This window comes from Scylla paramamosain, chromosome 35, assembly GCF_035594125.1.
Source record: "Scylla paramamosain isolate STU-SP2022 chromosome 35, ASM3559412v1, whole genome shotgun sequence".
Classification (NCBI taxonomy): domain Eukaryota; kingdom Metazoa; phylum Arthropoda; class Malacostraca; order Decapoda; family Portunidae; genus Scylla; species Scylla paramamosain.
In genome coordinates this window covers 12,263,106-12,283,478 of record NC_087185.1, presented here as the reverse complement: position 1 = coordinate 12,283,478, position 20,373 = coordinate 12,263,106, and the positions used below count along the sequence as shown (strand labels likewise).

Sequence of the window (20,373 nt, the reverse complement as noted above, 5' to 3'; positions counted from 1 at the left end):
GGTGACAGCATAAGCAGAAGCAGAAAATCTATAACATTTAAGCAGAATTAGCAGAAAATCTACAATATTTCCATGCATAACAAAAAATTGCTGAAGGATCCAAATTCCTATACCAAAAAGTCTTGCTGTCATGAAGTTTAGGAGCGTTAATTATCTAAACATTCAGAATTTCATCATTTTTTTCTTATATATATATATATATATATATATATATATATATATATATATATATATATATATATATATATATATATATATATATATATATATATATATATATATATATTCATATATATATATGCTCACCAATATACACACATTAATAAACATTTCGTCAAATCTTAGCTCTGTTGGAACTATCGTTCCAGAAGGAAATTAATGGTGATGGGAATTAATTAAATTTAATTATAACAATCCATTGTGATGAGTGGATGAAACAGTGCGGATCCAGGTAGAGCGGATTCACCATCCCGGGGGAAACCGATATCAATCCGCTCGTTAAGCAGGGAGTCAGTCAACTTCCAAACAGCGGATCCAGATAACATACCCGTTCCTTCATCAAAGTTAGACTCCAGCCAGCGGCCAACTCATAACAAACTCCTTCTCAACATTCTACCATCCTTGGTGGACATATCACGTCAAATTCCAGCTAAGTACTGTATCTAATCGCAAGCCTGTGAACTGATAGATACCTAGCTATCGTGTGTCCGCCTAACAATGTAAAACCTGGCACTGACCTTTTATTATGCCAGTTCGTTATATTGGTCCTTTGAACTGGATCCTCAATGGTGCTTCCATTCCAGTCACCCTATGTGCTGCGTGCCGCTAGACTGCACCACAGAGATACGCAGATCATCAACTAACCGCCATACTTTCACCACCGGCTACGGGTTTATCCCTTCCCCGACAGAAAACACAAATCCGTAGATAAAAGTTGCAGTTCTAGGGCATAGCTACGCTCACCATCTATTTACACCCTGATACATTATAAAGCACCCTTTTGTTTCCATGGGATGGCTAGCTTTCACCACTCTGATGCTTGGGATCGACTATTAGAGCAGAAGCCAGAACTTCCCTTCTTCCTTCTAGGAGGAAATGGCGTTACTGGCAACACAGAACCTCAGGAACTAGCCAAGGACAGACCTTGGCCCTCGTTAGTGAGTGCAGAGAGTGCATGAGGGAAGGGAATCTTCTTTCTAATTATAAGTGTAGAAAAAGAAACAGATTATATTCCGAGGCATACCTAGTAACACGTCTCCACAGAACTCGTGTTATTTAGCTAAAGGTGTGTGTGTATTTATCAACAGACGAGATGTGAAAATTCTGGTTGATATTTTAAGGGAAGGCCATCCGAAGGATATATGGTTCAGTAGAGTTAAATGTAAGTTAGATGTAAGTAAGAAAAATTTATGAAAAATGAAAGACTGCAGTAATGATAACTAGAATATTATTGGTGGAACATCATTTACAGAACCAAATCCTTAGTTAGAAAATTAATAAATCAAATAAATAAATAAATAATTATGAATAGATTAAGAATCTTACTAATGAGAATAAACTAAAAGCTTAGGGAACACAGTACATCATACTTATAGGTTGAATGTTTGAGTGACTGGCACAGTCACTCTTCTTAGAAAAAAACTTATGTTAAATACAGGCAAACTTTCAGCAAGAAGCTCAGAAATATATTAATGTGCTATAGTGTAATTTTCAACAAGGAAAGGTATATGTTGATAAACAAGGTACAAACACTAAAGTAAGTAAAGTCCAGGAATGATGGGAAGGATATTATCAGATCTATAAGCCTTCCAAAGGTTAATGCCTGAGGGATCATATAAAATCATCTTTACGATTAATTTCACTAATAGGTTTAATATAGACGAAGGGAATAGATGAAGGAGGAAAAACCCATATTCGACCAGATTTTAACTGTTAACAGAAGTCTAAGAGAAGATATTTGGCTTTAGAGATAGCGGTAATGGCAGTGATTTCATCTGTATTGGAGAAGGAAAAAAATAAATAAATCGGATGTGTGACTAAAGTTGCGAGGGAAAGAGGGTCTGGTAGGATTTTTACCTTTGTTATTTATAAGGGAGTTTTGGTGTAGTTGAAAGGCAGTTGTTGCATGATTTTTGACAGAACTGTACGGCAATAATTTCAGGAAATGAAAGGATGAAGTAGCCGCCACTCTATCCTGGACAACACGAGAGAAAAAAAGGGTTGGACCAAGGTTTACGAGCTTGAAATGCATGCCCTCATACCAGTTATGAGTATAGACAGTTATTTCCATTACGTTCTTTTGCACAAATTGGTGCAACTCATGGAAGCAAAAACCATTCTAGGGAACGTCAGAATAGTACCATCTCAGGTCTTCTCACTTAGCAGAGTTGTAGTGCCAGAAGCACCTCTTGGAGGCAGCACTGTGGGGGGGGGATAAGACAGGATACAAAAAACAAGATTGTGGTCAGAGCCGCCCAACAAAAAGCTCAGTTTGTCAGAATAAGAGGAAAATTTAGAAGAAAAAGTTCACGTTTCCAAGGTGGTCAGGAGGATGGATAGGGTGTTGCACCAGTTGCAGTCTAGATCATGTGATGCATCAAATTGAAGGTGAAAGAAAACGATAGTTGTGCTGTGGGCATTGATGTCAGTAATTGATGATTTAGTTAATGAACATTATCAATTACCCACTTACGGATAAAGAACAGGGTGTTTTGCATCCCTTTATGTAAGTATTATGGCACAGTTACCTCAGTTTACGACGCAGGCATTTAAAACAAATATTAAAAGCGTTAACACTGGAATTCTTAATGAAAGGCCATCATGTAATTAGCATATTCATTAGGGGCACCTGAATAAAAAAGGAAAATAATGTTTACATTAGTATTGTGAAAAAGAAGTTTAAATTATACAAGTTACCTTAACAACATACCTACTGATAGTAGGTATGTTGTTATGGTATGCTCTACCTAGCATACGGCTGATACAGTAAACCTGGAGCCTACAGTCTCTTTGCTATGAACGCTGCTTTATTCCACCCCGTGGTCTTGAGAGGGGGTCAGTATTCGATTTTTAACTTTGATGGCGTGAGAGGCCTCTTTCACTGTCTTGTTTATGTTTAAACATGTAACGGTTAACAAATGTCAATCAGAGTTCTCCGCTATGAGATGATGTCTTAATTCTTGCCTAGATAACCTTGACGTAGAAAGAAATTGCGGGGGAAAAAATACTTTTTTGCCAAATATATTTCACACACGTTTCTCAGTAAATATTTGGTTCTTTTTTTTTATGTAGGAAGGGCACTGGCCAAGGGCAACAAAAATCTAATAAAAAAAATGCCCACTGAAATGCCAGTCCCATAAAAGGGTCAAAGCAGTGGTCAAAAATTGATGAATAAGTGTCTTGAAACCTCCCTCTTGAGGGAATTCAAGTCATAGGAAGGTGGAAATACAGAAGGAGGCAGGGAGTTCCAGAGTTTACCAGAGAAAGGGATGGATGATTGAGAATACTGGTTAACTCTTGCGTTAGAGAGGTGGACAGAATAGGGGTGAGAGAAAGTCTTGTAAGTCTTGTGCAGCGAGGCCGCGGAAGGAGGGGAGGCATGCAGTTAGCAAGATCAGAAGAACAGTTAGCATGAAAATAGTGGTAGAAGACAGCTAGATATGCAACATTGCGGCGGTGGGAGAGAGGCTGAAGACAGTCAGTTAGAGGAGAGGAGTTGATGAGATGAAAAGCTTTTGATTCCACCCTGTCTAGAAGAGCAGTATGAGTGGAACCCCCCCAGACATGTGAAGCATACTCCATACATGGACGGATAAGGCCCTTGTACAGAGTTAGCAGCTGGGGAGGGGGGGTGAGAAAAACTGGCGGAGACGTCTCAGAGCACTTAACTTCATAGAAGCTGTTTTAGCTAGAGATGAGATGTGAAGTTTCCAGTTCAGATTATAAGTAAAGGACAGACCGAGGATGTTCAGTGTAGAAGAGGGGGACAGTTGAGTGTCATTGAAGAAGAGGGGATAGTTGTCTGCAAGGTTGTGTCGAGTTGATAGATGGAGGAATTGAGTTTTTGAGGCATTGAACAATACCAAGTTTGCTCTGCCTCAATCAGAAATTTTAGAAAGATCAGAAGTCAGGCGTTCTGTGGCTTCCCTGCGTTATATGTTTACCTCCTGAAGGGTTGGACGTCTATGAAAAGACGTGGAAAAGTGCAGGGTGATATCATCAGCGTAGGAGTGGATAGGACAAGAAGTTTGGTTTAGAAGATCATTAATGAATAATAAGAAGAGAGTGGGTGACAGGACAGAACCCTGAGGAACACCACTGTTAATAGATTTAAGAGAAGAACAGTGACCGTCTACCACAGCAGCAATAGAACGGTCAGAAAGGAAACTTGAGATGAAGTTACAGAGAGAAGGATAGAAACCGTAGGATGGTAGTTTGGAAATCAAAGCTTTGTGCCAGACTCTATCAAAAGCTTTTGATATGTCCAAGGGAACAGCAAAAGTTTCACCAAAATCTCTAAAAGAGGATGACCAAGACTCAGTAAGGAAAGCCAGAAGATCACCAGTAGAGCGGCCTTGACGAAACCCATACTGGCGATCAGATAGAAGGTTGTGAAGTGATATATGTTTAAGAATTTTCCTGTTGAGGAGAGATTCAAAAACTTTAGATAGGCAGGAAATTAAAGCAATAGGACGGTAGTTTGAGGGATTAGAACGGTCACCCTTTTTAAGAACAGGTTGAATGTAGGCAAACTTCCAGCAAGAAGGAAAGGTAGATGTTGACAGACAGAGCTGAAAGAGTTTGACTATGCAAGGTGCAAGCACGGAGGCACAGTTTTGGAGAACAATAGGAGGGACCCCATCAGGTCCATAAGCCTTCTGAGGGTTTAGGCCAGTGAGGGCATCGAAAACATCATTGCGAAGAATTTTAATAGGTGGCATGAAGTAGTCAGAGGGTGGAGGAGAGGGAGGAACAAGCCCAGAATCGTCCAAGGTAGAGTTTTTTGCAAAGGTTTGAGCAAAGAGTTCAGCTTTAGAAATAGATGTGATAGCAGTGGTGCCATCTGGTTGAAATAGAGGAGGGAAAGAAGAAGAAGCAAAGTTATTGGAGATATTTTTGGCTAGATGCCAGAAATCACGAGGGGAGTTAGATCTTGAAAGGTTTTGACATTTTCTGTTAATGAAGGAGTTTTTGGCTAGTTGGAGAACAGACTTGGCATGGTTCCGGGCAAAAATATAAAGTGCATGAGATTCTGGTGATGGAAGGCTTAACTGGCCGATGACTTACGGTTGGCTTGTGCTGGGAACGTGAGGGGAGGTTTTGCTTCGGCGAGAACTGGAACTAGAATGAGTAGCTGGTCCTTACTTCCTTCCTTTGATTTTTATTGATATGATGTCAGCTGGATTATACAGAGGTCTCTAGGGGTGTTTGTCAATGTTGTGTGCGTTGTGTGTGTTACATGAGGGGCGGAGTTAGCCCCACCAGTTTTAATAAGTTGGCGGTAGTTGTATTGGAGATTATTCTTGCTGTAGACATTCGGCTTGTGGTGCTTTCAGGCCTTGGGAAGTAGCTGGTATGTCCTGAAATACCAGTGGTATTTCAGGCCGTCCACGGCTCGCACTTTTTGAGGACACTCGCTTTTCGCCTTCAGGCAGTGGCCGGGTTTAGAGAGTTTCATGTAGACGTCGGTGTTGAAAATTTCTTGGTCTTGTCTTATATTTTGAGGCATTGAAGAATACTAAGTTTCTCCTACACCAATCAATAATATTAAAGAGATCAGAAGACAGGCATTTTTTGGCTTCCCTGCGTTAGATGTTTCATTTCTAAAGGGCTGGGTGTTTACGAAAAAACGTGGAAAACTGCAGGATGTTATCATCAGTGGATAGGACAAGAAGTTCGGTTTAGAGGATCATTGATGAATAACAGAAAGAGAGTTGGTGACAGGACAGAACCCTGAGGAACACCACTGTTAGTAGACTTGGGAAAAGAACAGTGACCGTCTACCATAGCAGTAATAGAACGGTCAGAAAGATAACTTGCAATGAATTTACAGAGAGAAGGATAAAAACTATAGTGGGTAGTACGGAAATCAACGCTTGGTGCCAGACTCTAACAAAAGCTTTTGATATCTCTAAGACAACAGCAAAAGTTTCACCAAAATCCTTTAAAGAAGATGAGCAAGACTCAGTAGGGAAAGTCAGAGCACCAGTAAAGTGGCCTCGATAAAACCCATACTGGGGATCAGATATAAGGTTGTGAAATGATGGATGTTTAAGAATCTTCCTGTTGAGGATAGATCCAAAAACTTTGGAGAGGCAGGAAATTAAATACAGCGGTCACCTTTTTTAAGAATAGGCTGAATGTAGGTAAACTTCCAACAAGAAGGAAAGATCAATGTTGATAGATAGTTCGAAGAGCTTGTCAAGATAAAAGTGCAAGCACGGAGGCACAGTTTCGGAGAACAGTAAGAGGGACCGGATCGGGTCTATAAGCCTTCTAAGGGTTAAGGCCATTGAGGGCATGGAAAACATCACTGCGAAGGACCTTAATGGTGAACCTGAAGTAGTCAGGAAAGGAACAGGCTTTAAATCATTAAAGATAGAGTTTTTAGAAAAGATTTCAGCGAAGAGAGGTCTTTCACTTTAGAGGTAGATGAGACGGCAGTGGTGCCATTAAGTTGAAATAAACAAAAGATGAACAAGTAAAATTATTGGAGATATTTTTGGCTAAGTGACAGAAGTAACGAGGGTAGTTAGATTTTGAAAGATTTTGACACTTTCTATTAATAAAGGAGTTTGACTTGAGATGATTTCATGCTGAAATATTAAGTGCATGAAATTCAGGTAATGGCAGGCTCAATTGTTTATATCAGTGATATATATATATATATATATATATATATATATATATATATATATATATATATATATATATATATATATATATATATATATATATATATATATATATATATATATATATATATATATATATATATATATATATATATATATATATATGTATGTGTGTGTGTGTGTGTGTGTGTGTGTGTGTAGAAGGGACACTGGCTAAGGGCCATTGAAATGCCAGTCCCATAAAAGGGTCAAAACACTAGTAAAAAAACTGATGGATAAGTGTCTTGAAACCTCCCTCTTCAAGGAATTCAAGTCATAGGAAGGTGGAGATACAGAAGCAGGCAGAAAGTTCCAAAGTTTACCAAAGAAAGGGATGAGTGATTGAGAATACTGGTTAACTCTTTCGTTAGAGAGGTGGACAGAATAGGGGAGAGAGAAAGAAGAAAGTCTTGTGCAGCGAGGCCGCAGGAGGAGGAGAGGCATGCAGTTAGCTAGATCAGAAAAGCAGTTAGCATGAAAACAGCGGTAGAAGACAGCTAGAGATGCAACATTGCGGCGGTAAGAGAGGCTGAAGACAGTCAGAGGAGAGGAATTGATGAGACGAAAAGCTTTTCATTCCACCCTGTCTAGAAGAGCAGTATGAGTGGAACCGCCCCAGACATGTGAAGCATTCTCCATATATGGACGGATAAGGCCCTTGTACAGAGTTAGCAGCTGGGGGGGTGAGAAAAACTGGCGGAGACGTCTCAGAATACCTAACTTCATAGAAGCTGTTTTATCTAGAGATGAGATGTGAAGTTTCCAGTTCAGATTATAAGTAAAGGACAGACCAAGGATGTTCAGTGTAGAAGAGGGGAACAGTTGAGTGTCATTGAAGAAGAGGGGATAGTTGTTTGGAAGGTTGTGTCGAGTTGATAGATGGAGGAATTGAGTTTTTGAGGCATTGAACAATACCAAATTTGCTCTGCCCCCAATCAAAAATTTTTGAAAGATCAGAAGTCAAGCGTTCTTTGGCTTCCCTGCGTTAAATATTTACGTCCTGAAGGGTTGGACGTCTATGAAAAGTGGAAAAGTGCAGGGTGGTACCATCAGCGTAGGAGTGGATAGGACAAGAAGTTTGGTTTAGTAGATCATTAATGAATAATAAGAAGAGAGTGGGTGACAGGACAGAACCCTGAGGAACACCACTGTTAATAGATTTAGGAGAAGAACAGTGACTGTCTGCCTCAGCAGCAATAGAACGGTCAGAAAAGAAACTTGAGATGAAGTTACAGAGAGAAGGATGGAATGCGTAGGAGGTTAGTTTGGAAATCAAAGCTTTGTGCCAGACTCTATCAACAGCAAAAGTTTCACCAAAATCTCTAAAAAAGGATGACCAAGACTCAGTAAGGAAAGCCAGAAGATCACCAGTGGAGCGGCCTTGACGGAACCCATACTGGCGATCAGATAGAAGGTTGTGAAGTGATAGATGTTTAAGAATCTTCCTTTTGAGGATAGATTAAAAAATTTTAGATAGGCAGGAAATTAAAGCAATAGGACGGTAGTTTGAGGGAATAGAACGGTTTTTAAGAACAGGTTGAATGTAGACAAACTTCCAGCAAGAAGGAAAGGTAGATGTTGACAGACAGAACTGAAAGAGTTTGACTAGGTAAGGGGCAAGCACGGAGGCACAGTTTCGGAGAACAATAGGAGGGACTCCATCAGGTCCATAAGCCTTTTGAGGGTTTAGGCCAGCAAGGGCATGGAAAACATCATTGCAAAGAATTTTAATAGGTAGCATGAAGTAGTCAGAGGATGGAGGTATCTGTCGTCGACAGAAAGGCAGTCCGACCTGGGGACATTTATGATCCCCTCCCCAGATGGGGACTCCGAGGCTGGTGTAGGAGTCGCCATGATAATTTTGAAATTTTTAAGTGAAGGGTGTTTGTGTTATTAGGTGCTTGTAGTTTTGTGTGAAGGAAGAGAGTTATCTTTAGAGGGCAGGTTGTGACTACTCCCTTGTGTTGTGAGACACTAAGGGAAACGTTCAGTGAGGTCACAGCTGGGTTTAATGATAAGTTCACAGCACTCCCTGAACAGTGCTTTAGATCTCACTGGCAACAATTATCGTTTCGGCAGGTGTCTACTTCACGTTTCGGCAGGTGTCCACCAATATATATATATATATATATATATATATATATATATATATATATATATATATATATATATATATATATATATATATATATATATATATATATATATATATATATATATATATATATATATATATATATATATATATATATATATATATATATATATATATATATATATATATATATATATATATATATATATATATATATATATATATATATATATATATATATATATATATATATATATATTATGTAGCAGGGACACTGGCCAAAGGAAACAAAAGTCCACTAAAAAAAAGAAAAAAAGCCACTGAAATGCCAGTCCCAGAAAAGGGTTAAAAGCGGTTGTCAAAAAATTGAAGGATAAGTGTCTTGATACCTCCCTCTTGAAGGAATTCAAGTCATTGAAAGGTGAAAACACAGAAACAGGCTGGGAGTTCCAGAGTTTACCAGAGAAAGGGATGAATGATTAGCTGATGAATGGTTAACTCTTGCAGTACAGAGGTAGACACAATAGGGGTGAGAGAAAGAAGAAAGTCTTGTGCAGCAAGGCCGCGGGAGGAGGGGAGGCATGCATTTAGCAATATCAGAAGAACAGTTAGCAGCAAAATAGCGGTACAAGACAGCTAGAGATGCAACATTGCGGTGATGAGAGAGAGGCTGAAGACAGTCAGTTAGAGGAGAAGAGTTGATTAGACGAAAAGCTTTTAATTCCATCCTGTCTAAAACAGCGGTATGAGTTGAACACCCTCAGACATGCGAACCATACTCCATACATGGACGTTTAAGGGCCTTGTACAGAGTTAGCAGCTGGGGGTGGGGGTTGAAAAAAACTGGCGGAGACGTCTCAGAACTTTAGATTATGAGAAAAGGACAGACCGACAATATTCAATGGGATAGTTGAGTGTCATTGAAGAAGAAAGGATAGTTGTTTGGAAGGTTTTGTCGAGTTGATAGATGGAATTTTTGAGGCATTGAACAGTTCCATGTTTGCTCTGCCCCAATCAGAAATTTTTGAAAGATCAGAAGTCAGGTGTTCTGTGGCTTCCCTGCATGAAATGTTTACCTCCTGACGGGTTGGACGTCTATGAAAAGACGTGGAAAAATGCAGGGTGGAATCATCAATGTAGGAGTGGATAGGAAAAGAAGTTTGGTTTAGAAGGCCATTGACGAATAATAAGAAGAGAGTAAGTGACAGGACAGAACCCTAAGGAATACCACTGTTAATAGATTTAGAAGAACAGTGATCGTCTACCACAGCAGCAATAGAACGTTCAGAAAGGAAACTTGAGATGAAGTTACAGAGAGAAGGATAGAAGCCGTAGGAAGGTAGTTTCGAAATCACGAAAATCTCTAAATGAGGATGACCAACACTCAGTAAGGAAAGCCAGAAGATCACCAGTAGAGTGGTCTTGATAGAACCCATACTGGCGATCAGATAGAAGGTTGTGAAGTGATAATGTTTAAGAATCTTCCTGTGGAGGATAGATTCAAAAACTTTAGATAGGCAGGAAATTAAAGCAATAGAACGGTAGTCTATTGCTAGTTTTTAGGAATGGCCTGAATGTGGGCAAACTTCCAGCAAGAAGAAAAGGTAGATGTTGACAGACAGAGCTGAAAGAGTTTGACTATGCAAGGTGCAAGCACGGAGGCGCAGTTTCGGAGAACAATAGGAGGGACCCCATCAGGTCCATAAGCCTTCCGAGGCTAGTTAGAGAACAGACTTGGCATGGTTCTGGACAGATGTATAAAGTGCATGAGATTCTGGCGATGGAAGGCTTAAGTACCTTTTGTGGGCCACCTCTCTATCATGTATAGCACGAGAACAAGCTGTGTTAAACCAAGGTTTGGAAGGTTTAGGTCGAGAAAAAGAGTAAGAAATGTATGCCTCCATGCCAGACACTATCACCTCTGTTATGCGCTCGACACACAAAGACTGTTATGCGCTCTGACACGTGAGAGTAGTCATTCCAAGGAAAATCAGCAAAATACCTCTTCAGGCTCCCCCTACTAACAGAGGCAAAACACCAGTCACCTTCGCTTAGGGAGATCCTGAGGAGGGATTGGAGCGATAGAACAAGATACAGATATGAGATTGTGATCGGAGGAGCCCAATGAGAAAAGAGGGTGACAACATAAGCAAAAGGATTAGAAGTCAGGAAAAGGTCAAGAATGTTGGGCATATATCCAAAACGGTCAGGAATACGAGTAGGGTGTTGCACCAATTGCTCTAGGTCGTGGAGGATAGCAAAGTTGAAGGCTAGTTCACCAGGATGATCAGTGAAGGGAGAGGAAGGCCAAAGCTGGTGGTGAACATTGAAGTCTCCAAGATAGGAGATCTCTGCAAAAGGGATGAGAGTCAGAATATGCTCCACTTTGGAAGTAAAGTAGTCAAAGAATTTCTTATAGTCTGATGAGTTAGGTGAGAGATATACAGTACAGATAAATTTAGTTTGATAGTGACTCTGTAGTCGTAGCCAGATGGTGGAAAACTCGGAAGATTCAAGAGCGTGGGCTTGAGAGCAGGTTAAATCGTTGCGCACATAAACGCAACATCCAGCTTTGGATCGAAATTGAGGATAGAGAAAGTAGGAGGGAACAGAAAAGGGGCTACTGTCACTTGTCTGAAACACCTGAGTTTCAGTGAGGAAAAGATGAGGTTTAGAAGAGGAGAGGTTGTGTTCTACAGATTGAAAATTAGTTCTTAGACCACAAATGTTGTAGAAGTTAATGAAGAAAAAGTTGAGGGAGTGTCAAGACACTTAGGATCGTCGTCAGAAGGGCAGTTCGACCTGGGGACATCTGTGGTCCCCTCCCCAGATATGGACTCCAAGGCTGGTGTAGGAGTCGCCATGAATTTTGAAATTTTGAGTGAAGGGTGTGTGTGTTTTCTTTAGTTAAATGCCACTAGCCCTGTGTCTTGTGTCTTTTTATAGCAAGAGGATTAATTGTTGTTTTGTACTGTTTGGCGTTCAGTATGATCTTTTTTCTCCTGACCTTCCAATTTGAAGGTCAGTCTTCTAAGAGATTTGAGATGAGCTGACATCGGATCTGAGGGTTGTAGTATTCTGGAGGACAATGGGTGGACGTCGTCTTGAACGTAGTTTATCCCCAGAATATTAAGCCTCATTGCGTGGCGTTAGTTTTGCCTGTTTCTTCCCAACATGTAGCTATCGAGTCCTTTTCCTCTCCATTGTGAGGCAGGTGTGGCGACTTTGAGGCTTTTCACTGTCTACGGCCTACTAGTAACCTGGACTTGTATATATTTACCCAGCATTTGACTATAGGAGGTAACCTAGGGGAAGCTGATCCGAGAATAAAGGCTGCTGTTCTGGTGCCCGGATTGACCCACGGAGAGGGGTAGGGTAAAACTGGAATGGAACCGACACCCCTTATCAAGAGCTTCTGTGAGGCTATATATATATATATATATATATATATATATATATATATATATATATATATATATATATATATATATATATATATATATATATATATATATATATATATATATATATATATATATATATATATATCTGTGCTGTATGTGTCTCACCTAACTTCTCTGACTATAAGAAATTCTTTGACTACTTAACTTCCAAAGTGGAGCACATTCTGACTCTTCCCATTTGCGGAGATCTCCATTCTTGGAGACTTCAATGTTCACCAACAGCTTTAGCTTTCCTCTCCCTTCACTGGTCATCATGGTTAACTAGACTTTAACTTTGCTATCCTCCACGACCTAGAGCAACTGGCCCAACATCCTACTCGTATTCCTGTCCGTCTTGGAGATACGCCGAAGATTCTTGACATTTTCCTAACCTCTAATCCTTCTATTTATGCTGTTACTCTATCTTTTCTGTTGGGCTCCTCCGATCACAATCTTATATCTGTATCTTGTCCTATCACTGCAATCCCTCCTCAAGATCTCCAAAGCGGAGGTGCCACTGTCGTTTTACTTCTGGTAATTTGGGGGACCTGAGGAAGTATTATGCTGATTTTTCTTGGAATGAGTACTGCTTCTCTGTCAGAGACTCGTCTCTGTATGCCGAGCTCATAACAGAAGTGATAATGTCTGTACATTCCTCACTCTTTTTCTCGACCTAAACCTTCCGAACCTTGGTTTTACAAGGTCTTTTATCGTGCTATACATGATAGAGACGTGGCCTACTAAAGGTACTTGAGGCTTCCATGAGCCAAATCTTATGCTCTTTATATTTCTGCCCGGAATCATACTAAGTCTGTTCTCCATCTAGGCAGAAACTCCTTCATTAATAGAAAGTCTCAAAATCTTTCAAGATCTAACTCCAATCATGATTTCTGGCACCTACCCAAAAACATCTCCAATAACCTAGTTACTTCATCTTTCTCTCCTTTATTTCAACCTGATGGCACCACTGCCATCTCATTTGTTTCTAAAGCTGAACGCTTCAACCTTTTCTAAAAGCTCTACCTTGGATGATTCAGGGCTTGTTCTTCCCTCTCCTCCATCCTCTGACTACTTCATGCAGTGATGTTTTCCATTCCCTCGTTGGCCTAAACTCTCGGAAGGCTCATGGACCTGATGGGTCCCTATTACTCTCCGAAAATGTGCCTTTGTGCTTGGCAAACTCTTTCAACTCTGTCTTTCAACATCTATCTTTCCTTCTTGCTGTTAGTTTGCCTATATTCGGTCTGGTCCTAAAAAGAGGTGACTGTTCTAGTCCCTTAAATTACCGTCCTATTGCTTTAATTTCCTGCCTATCTATTTTTTTTTTTTATCTATCTCAGCAGGAAGATTCTTACACATCTATCACTTTACAGCCTTCTATCATATCGCCAGTATGGGTTCCGTCAAGGCCGCTCTACTGATGATCTTTTTGGTTTTCCTTACTGAGTCTTGGTCATCCTCTTTTAGAGATTTTGTTGAAATTTTTGCTGTTGCCTTGGACATATTAAAAGTTTTTGATAGAGTCTGGCACAAAGCTTTGATTTCCAAACTACCCTCCTACGGCTTCTATCCTTCTCTCTGTAACATCATCTCAAGTTTCCTTTCTGACCATTCTATTGCTACTATAGTAGATGGTCACTGTTCTCCTAAATCTACTAACAGTGGTGTTCCTCAGGGTTCTGTCCTGTTACCCACTCGCTTTTCATTATTCATCTTCTAAACCAGACTTCTTATCCTATTAACTCCTACGCTGATGATACCACCCAGCACTTTTCCACGTCTTTTTGTTGACGTCCAACCCTTCAGAAAGTACTGTTCACGCAGGGAAGCCACATAACGCCTGACTTCTGATATCTCTAAAATTTCTAATTGGAGCTGAGTAAACTTAGAATTGTGTATCGATATAATATAATTACTACTACTGCTACTACTATTGCTACTAATACTCCTACTGCTACTCCTCCTACTACTACTACTACTACTACTACTACTATTACTACTACTACTATTGTTACTACTGCTACTACTACTACTACTAGTACTAATGCTACTACTACTTGTCCCTGAGGATTGTCACTCCTCTCTGGTGACAGTTTGCATCTCACCTCACCGTCCATGTCTCTTGAAGAAACCCGACACCTGCATATTCCATCCCCTTTCCTCTCCCACGTGGATCTATGAGATAAATATCGACTGACCTCTCCATCGAAAGGGAGTTTAGGGTTAGATTCTGAAGCGAGAGAACTCTGTATTATCTACCTCACCAATAAGCAAAGAAGCTAGCAGATGTGATTCTATCACCCTTAACTCTCTCTTAACACTCAAGATCCCACACTACAAGGGTACAATTGTTCAATGTCTCAAAATCTTATAATCTAAACTAAAAACTTCACATTTCATCTTTAGCTAAAACAGCTTCTATGAAGTTTGGTGTTTTGCGTCGTCTCCGCCAGCAGTAGCGACAGCTCTCCATCGGTCCTCTTCACACGTCTCTGTCCTCGTAGGTCGCGTTTTCCCTTATTTGTGGTAGGCTGGACTCTCTTAATTCTAGTGTCTTTTCTTCACCCTTCATCCACCTAGTTCAGGGTCGCTTTACTGTTTTTTTCATTCCATCAAATGTTTCGCTTAACTGCAATAATTCCGACATCTTGTGTGATCCTCTTGTTTCTTAATCTTTCGTTCAAAAAAGAAAGGTAGGCAAATGTCTGCTATATGGAGAACACATATCCTCTCCTCAGACACAAGACACAAGTCTATATTCTTGACGTAAGGTTTGATGTCTTGAAGGTAACATCAAACCATGGAGTTTCTCCAAATTGCTGTCATGTGTGACAATAGTGTATGCACTATTCTATAAAATGGAGTAAGTAATAAATACTGGGAGTATGAGCTGAAAAGTTACATTTTCACAGATGTGGATTCATCAATATCTTCACCTGGAATGAAGGAGAATGTACCATAGAACCTTTCCCTGATGGAACCACTGACACTCCTCCATCATCGAGTTTCGAGCCAGGGTCTTCAGAAGGCCCCAGTGTTCAGCGAACAGTGATATTCCTGGAGCAACACACAATTGTTGGGCAAAACGTTTTCATACTGGGAGGCTCTGAAGACATGACAGGTGAGTGTACTCTTATTCTGTCACCTCTTGTACAGCAGCCGCAGCAACAGCAACAGCAACAGTAGCAACAGCAACAAGAACAAAGGCAGGTTCAGCAGCAACGTCATCATCAACAACAGCAACAGCATTCACAACAACCACTACACCACTATCAGCGGCAACAACGACAACAACAACATGAGCACCACCACCACCACCACCACCACCACCACCACCAGCAACAACAACAACAACAACAACTACAACTACTACTACTACTACTACTACTACTACTACTACTACTACTACTATTACTACCACTACTACTACTACTACTACTACTACTACTACTATTACTACTACTACTACTACTACTACTACTATTGCTACTATTACAACTATAACAACAACTACAACAACAACAACAACAACAACAATATCAACAACAACAAAAGCTACTACTACTACTACTACTACTACTACTGATACTACTACTACTACTACTAGTTGAACCACCACCACCACCACCACCACTACTACTACTACTACTACTACTACTACTACTACTACTACTACTACTACTACTTGTACTACTACTACTACTACTACTATTAATGCAACTATTAGTACTACAACAAAAACAACAACAACAACTATTACAACAACAACAACAACAACAACAACAACAACAACAACAACTACTACTACTACTACTACTAGTACTACTACTACTACTACTACTACTATTTATATTACTACTTCTACAGCAGCGATAACAGCAATGACAACAAAAATTACTACTACTACTACTACTACTACTACTACAACGTAGCGATAACAGCAATAACAACACCAACTACTACTACTACTACTACTACTACTGCTGCTACCAATATTGCTACAAAAGTCAGAACTGCTACTGACCCAAATGTCCCGAAGTGGTTGATTGGTAGATTAAAACGCTATATAGGACTGAAAAGAATCATATATAGATGATTAAAGGCAGGGGAAAAGAATTTAACACCTCACTATAAAGAATTCATTAGAACAGTCAGGAAGTTAAGAAAGAAAGCTAAAAATAATTACGAATTAAAGGTAGCAAGACAGCAAAGACTCATCCCTAAGGATTTTTATCAGGTATATAGAACAAAGAACAGAAAAATAATAAGTCCATTAAAGGCAGCTGATGGATAATTAGTTAGTTCTGGAGAAGAGATGAGTAAAATTCTAAGGTATTTTTTGTCTTCACCCAGGAAAACATGCAGGATTTGCCGGATAGTGAAAAATTTTTGGGGGGAGCAGAGGAAAATGGGAAGCTGATAGATATATAAATATATAGAGGTAACCAAGGAGATAGTGAAAAACTACGACCCAACGAAATCTATATATTCCAAAGTATTTAAGGAATGCAAAAAAGTTATTAATGAACCGCTAGTTAGTGTCTTTTTGAAACTAGACTTAGGAGAGGTAACGTAAATATGGAGACAGGCGGATTTAGTAACCCATCCTTAAGAAAGGAGGTAAAACGTTAACGTATGGTTATAGACCTGCCAGCTTAACTTCAGTTATTGTAGGTAAAATAATGGAGTCAGTAATCGTGAGAAACATTAGCGAACATTTAGACAAGCATAACCCAATAAATCACTCACAGCATGGGTTCACGAAGGGAAAGGCTTGCCCTGCGAACATGTTGAGTTTCTATGGTGAGGTCTACGAGGCGGCAGATAATGGAAATAATTATGACACCCTATACCAGAACTTCAGTAAGGTGTTCAACAAGGTATCCCATCAGAGGCTCCTGAGAAAGGTTAGGGTGTATGGGATAGATGGGAAGATGTAAGGCCTATTACGTAGTTACGTAATAGGTGACAGAGTTGTAATAAACAGCTCTAAATCCGAGTTGAGTCAAGTAATTAGTAAGGTGCCACAGGGATCAGTCTTAGATGGCTATAGTTTGAGGTTTGATAAAATAAACGAGTCAGTAATCGTGAGGAACATTAGGGAACATTCAGACAAACATAAATAGACAAATAAGTTACAGTATGGGTTTACGAACTAGAGCTTTTACAGTAAAGTTTACGAGGAAGCAGATACTGGAGATAGGTATGACACCTTATACCTTACTGATTCTTTCAGTATGTGGTATAATTTTCTGTGATACAGAGGTCTCCATCGAATTCATCTTTCAGGTATGTTTCATCAATTCACTAATATTATGAATCGTAAACAGAAGTTAACATAACACATTTATGAACTGATTGTAATGAAATTTAGTAGGGGGTACCCCTTGATCCGGGAAGTGACAGACTGCTTCTGCTTAACTGCTTCCGACCCAAAACAGATTTTTCAGGCAAATCTGTCACCGTAACCCAATTCTTGATGGTGGCGCTAGATATACCGCAACCTATTTTTTGATGGTGGCTACCGATAAAGGACATGTACAACAGTAAACGGACGTTTACTTTGAGTTCATTATATAAACTTTTGTTTGGTTAATGGACAAATTTTACCATGGCAATGCCGGGTAATTCTGCTAGTGTGTGTGTGTGTGTGTGTGTGTGTGTGTGTGTGTGTGTGTGTGTGTGTCTATTATATATATATATATATATATATATATATATATATATATATATATATATATATATATATATATATATATATATATATATATATATATATATTAATCATGAAATGTGATCGCTAGGTCAGCTTTTATTATTTTCTTTGAAATATTTTCTTTATGTCTTATAAGTCTTATTCTCTCTCGGGTTAAAGAACCCGAAATCGCGATATAGCAAACATGACTAGCTACGGCGAAGTTTCCAACTAAATTTCAAAAGAGAATAAGACTTTTATATGATATAAAGAAAATAAAGAATCTAAGAAAATAATAAATGCTAACATAGCGATGACATTTAATGAAATATGTGTAAGAGAGAATCTCCTGCCCGTATATACGATGAATATCTCTAGTGATGGGGCAGTCAGAAACAAAAGAAGGAGGCAGAGACCCAGTGACGGAGTAAGAAAGAGCTACATGAAGAAAAGAATCACTGAACTTAAGGGCAAAATGAAAAGACTCCAGTCAACGTATTGTGAGGCGGATGAGAAATTGAATAAAGCCGACACTGATGCCGATATTAAAAAGAATATAGACAAACTATTTATAGACAAACTATTTATAAAATGTTTAGACAAATACAAAAATGGCATCACGGATAAAAACCATAAAAAATAAACTCATTGCCCTAAATGAAGGCCAAGTCAAATACCCACGACCTATCGTGGCTACATCAATTTAACCAGAAAAATCCTCACCCCGGAACAAGAGAAACTATTAAAGAGGACTCAACTGTCACGTTCTCTCCAAGCCTAAAACGTTCCAGAAGTGAGTAGAATGTGAGGCGCTCATCGACACATCGAAAAATTATCCAAAAAAGAAGTTACTATCGACCCTTCGTTCAAGCAAGCAGTCACAGCAGAAGCATAAAAAACAAGAGGCAGTCAAAGGAGCAGTATGATCGAGAAGAAACATACTAAAGCAGCAAAGCAACTTAAATCCGACCCTGATATCACAATCAGAAGAGCAGACAAGACGGCAGCTTACGTTATCATGGACACTTCGGAGTATCTCAAGAAGATGGACAACCTTCTGGGGGACATGACAAAACCTGCCACGATCACCAAGAACCCCGCAGACGCGTTCAAGACTAAACTCAACAAAATAACAGCCAAATGCAACGTCAGCAGCAACAACCTCAACTTCAACAAGCTCATGTGCGAGTACAGCATGGGTTACTGTGTGTTAAAACACACAAGCTAGAGCCAGGAAATAAGCTGCACCCAATAATTTCTCAGATACGTACACCGACGTACCACATCGCTAAAAAGCTGTGCACCATACTGGCGCCTTATGTTGCCACCACCTACAGTCTGCAGTCTGCATCTGATTTTCTCCAAATCCTCAAGAGCAACACCGCCGATGGTAATATCGCCTCACTTGATGTGGAATCACTTTTTACCATTGTTCCAGTCAAATGCACTATTGACTACATTAACAGAGTGCATCATAACGATCTCCACCCCCATTTTACATTCCTGAAATTGCACTACACCGACTCCTTGAATGCTGCGCAATAAAAGCCTCCGAGGAAACAAGTATAGTCAAATTGGTGGTGTAGCCATGGGTTCTCCCTTGGGTGTGCTCATGGCCAACTTATTTATGGGCTGCGTGGAGGAAGAAGTGTTTAAAAAGACTGAGAAGCCTGATATATATTGCCGCTATATTGACGACCTATTCACCAAGACTACAAGCAACGCTTGTGCTGACCATCACAAGCGTTGCCTTGAAGGAATTTCTGGTCTCATTTTCATCATAGAACACAGTTTAAATGATACCATGCTCTTCCTCGACGTCATCGTGAAGCAACAGCAAGTGAATTTCAATACAGCAGTGTATATCAAACCAACTAACCCTGAGTACTGCCTTAATGGAAGGAGCGAATATCCTGATTATATATATATATCTGTGATTATATCAGAAGAGCACTCACACACTGCAGTACTTGGCAGCAAGTGGATGAAGAAATAGAAAGGGCAACACAACTATTAAAAAAAAAAAAAACGGCTTCAGTGAAAAGAACATCGTCCACCAAACTAAGATCATCGATAAGTGGCCTAACTCCAGCTCCTCTGAAGACTCAAGAAAGCCTGACATCACCATATACAACCGTACCTTCTTCACAGCATACAAAGATGAAATAATCGTTACACAAATAGTGAGAAGAAATGTCAATCCCACAGACCCAGAAAGGAAGATAAAGCTCCAAATATACTACAGGA

The 20,373-nt window shown here is 39.7% G+C and overlaps 1 protein-coding gene across 1 annotated transcript in view; it reads left to right on the top strand.

The window, feature by feature from the left end:
- Window positions 1–1,013: 1,013 nt before the first annotated feature.
- LOC135090457 (alpha-amylase-like) overlaps window positions 1,014–20,373 on the top strand; it is a 37,041-nt gene continuing 17,681 nt past the window's right edge. Inside the window, exons 1-3 of the mRNA XM_063987195.1 lie at window positions 1,014–1,153; window positions 12,203–12,358; window positions 15,344–15,552. Coding sequence (XP_063843265.1) covers window positions 1,014–1,153; window positions 12,203–12,358; window positions 15,344–15,552 — 505 coding nt within the window. The remainder of the gene's footprint in view (window positions 1,154–12,202; window positions 12,359–15,343; window positions 15,553–20,373) is intronic.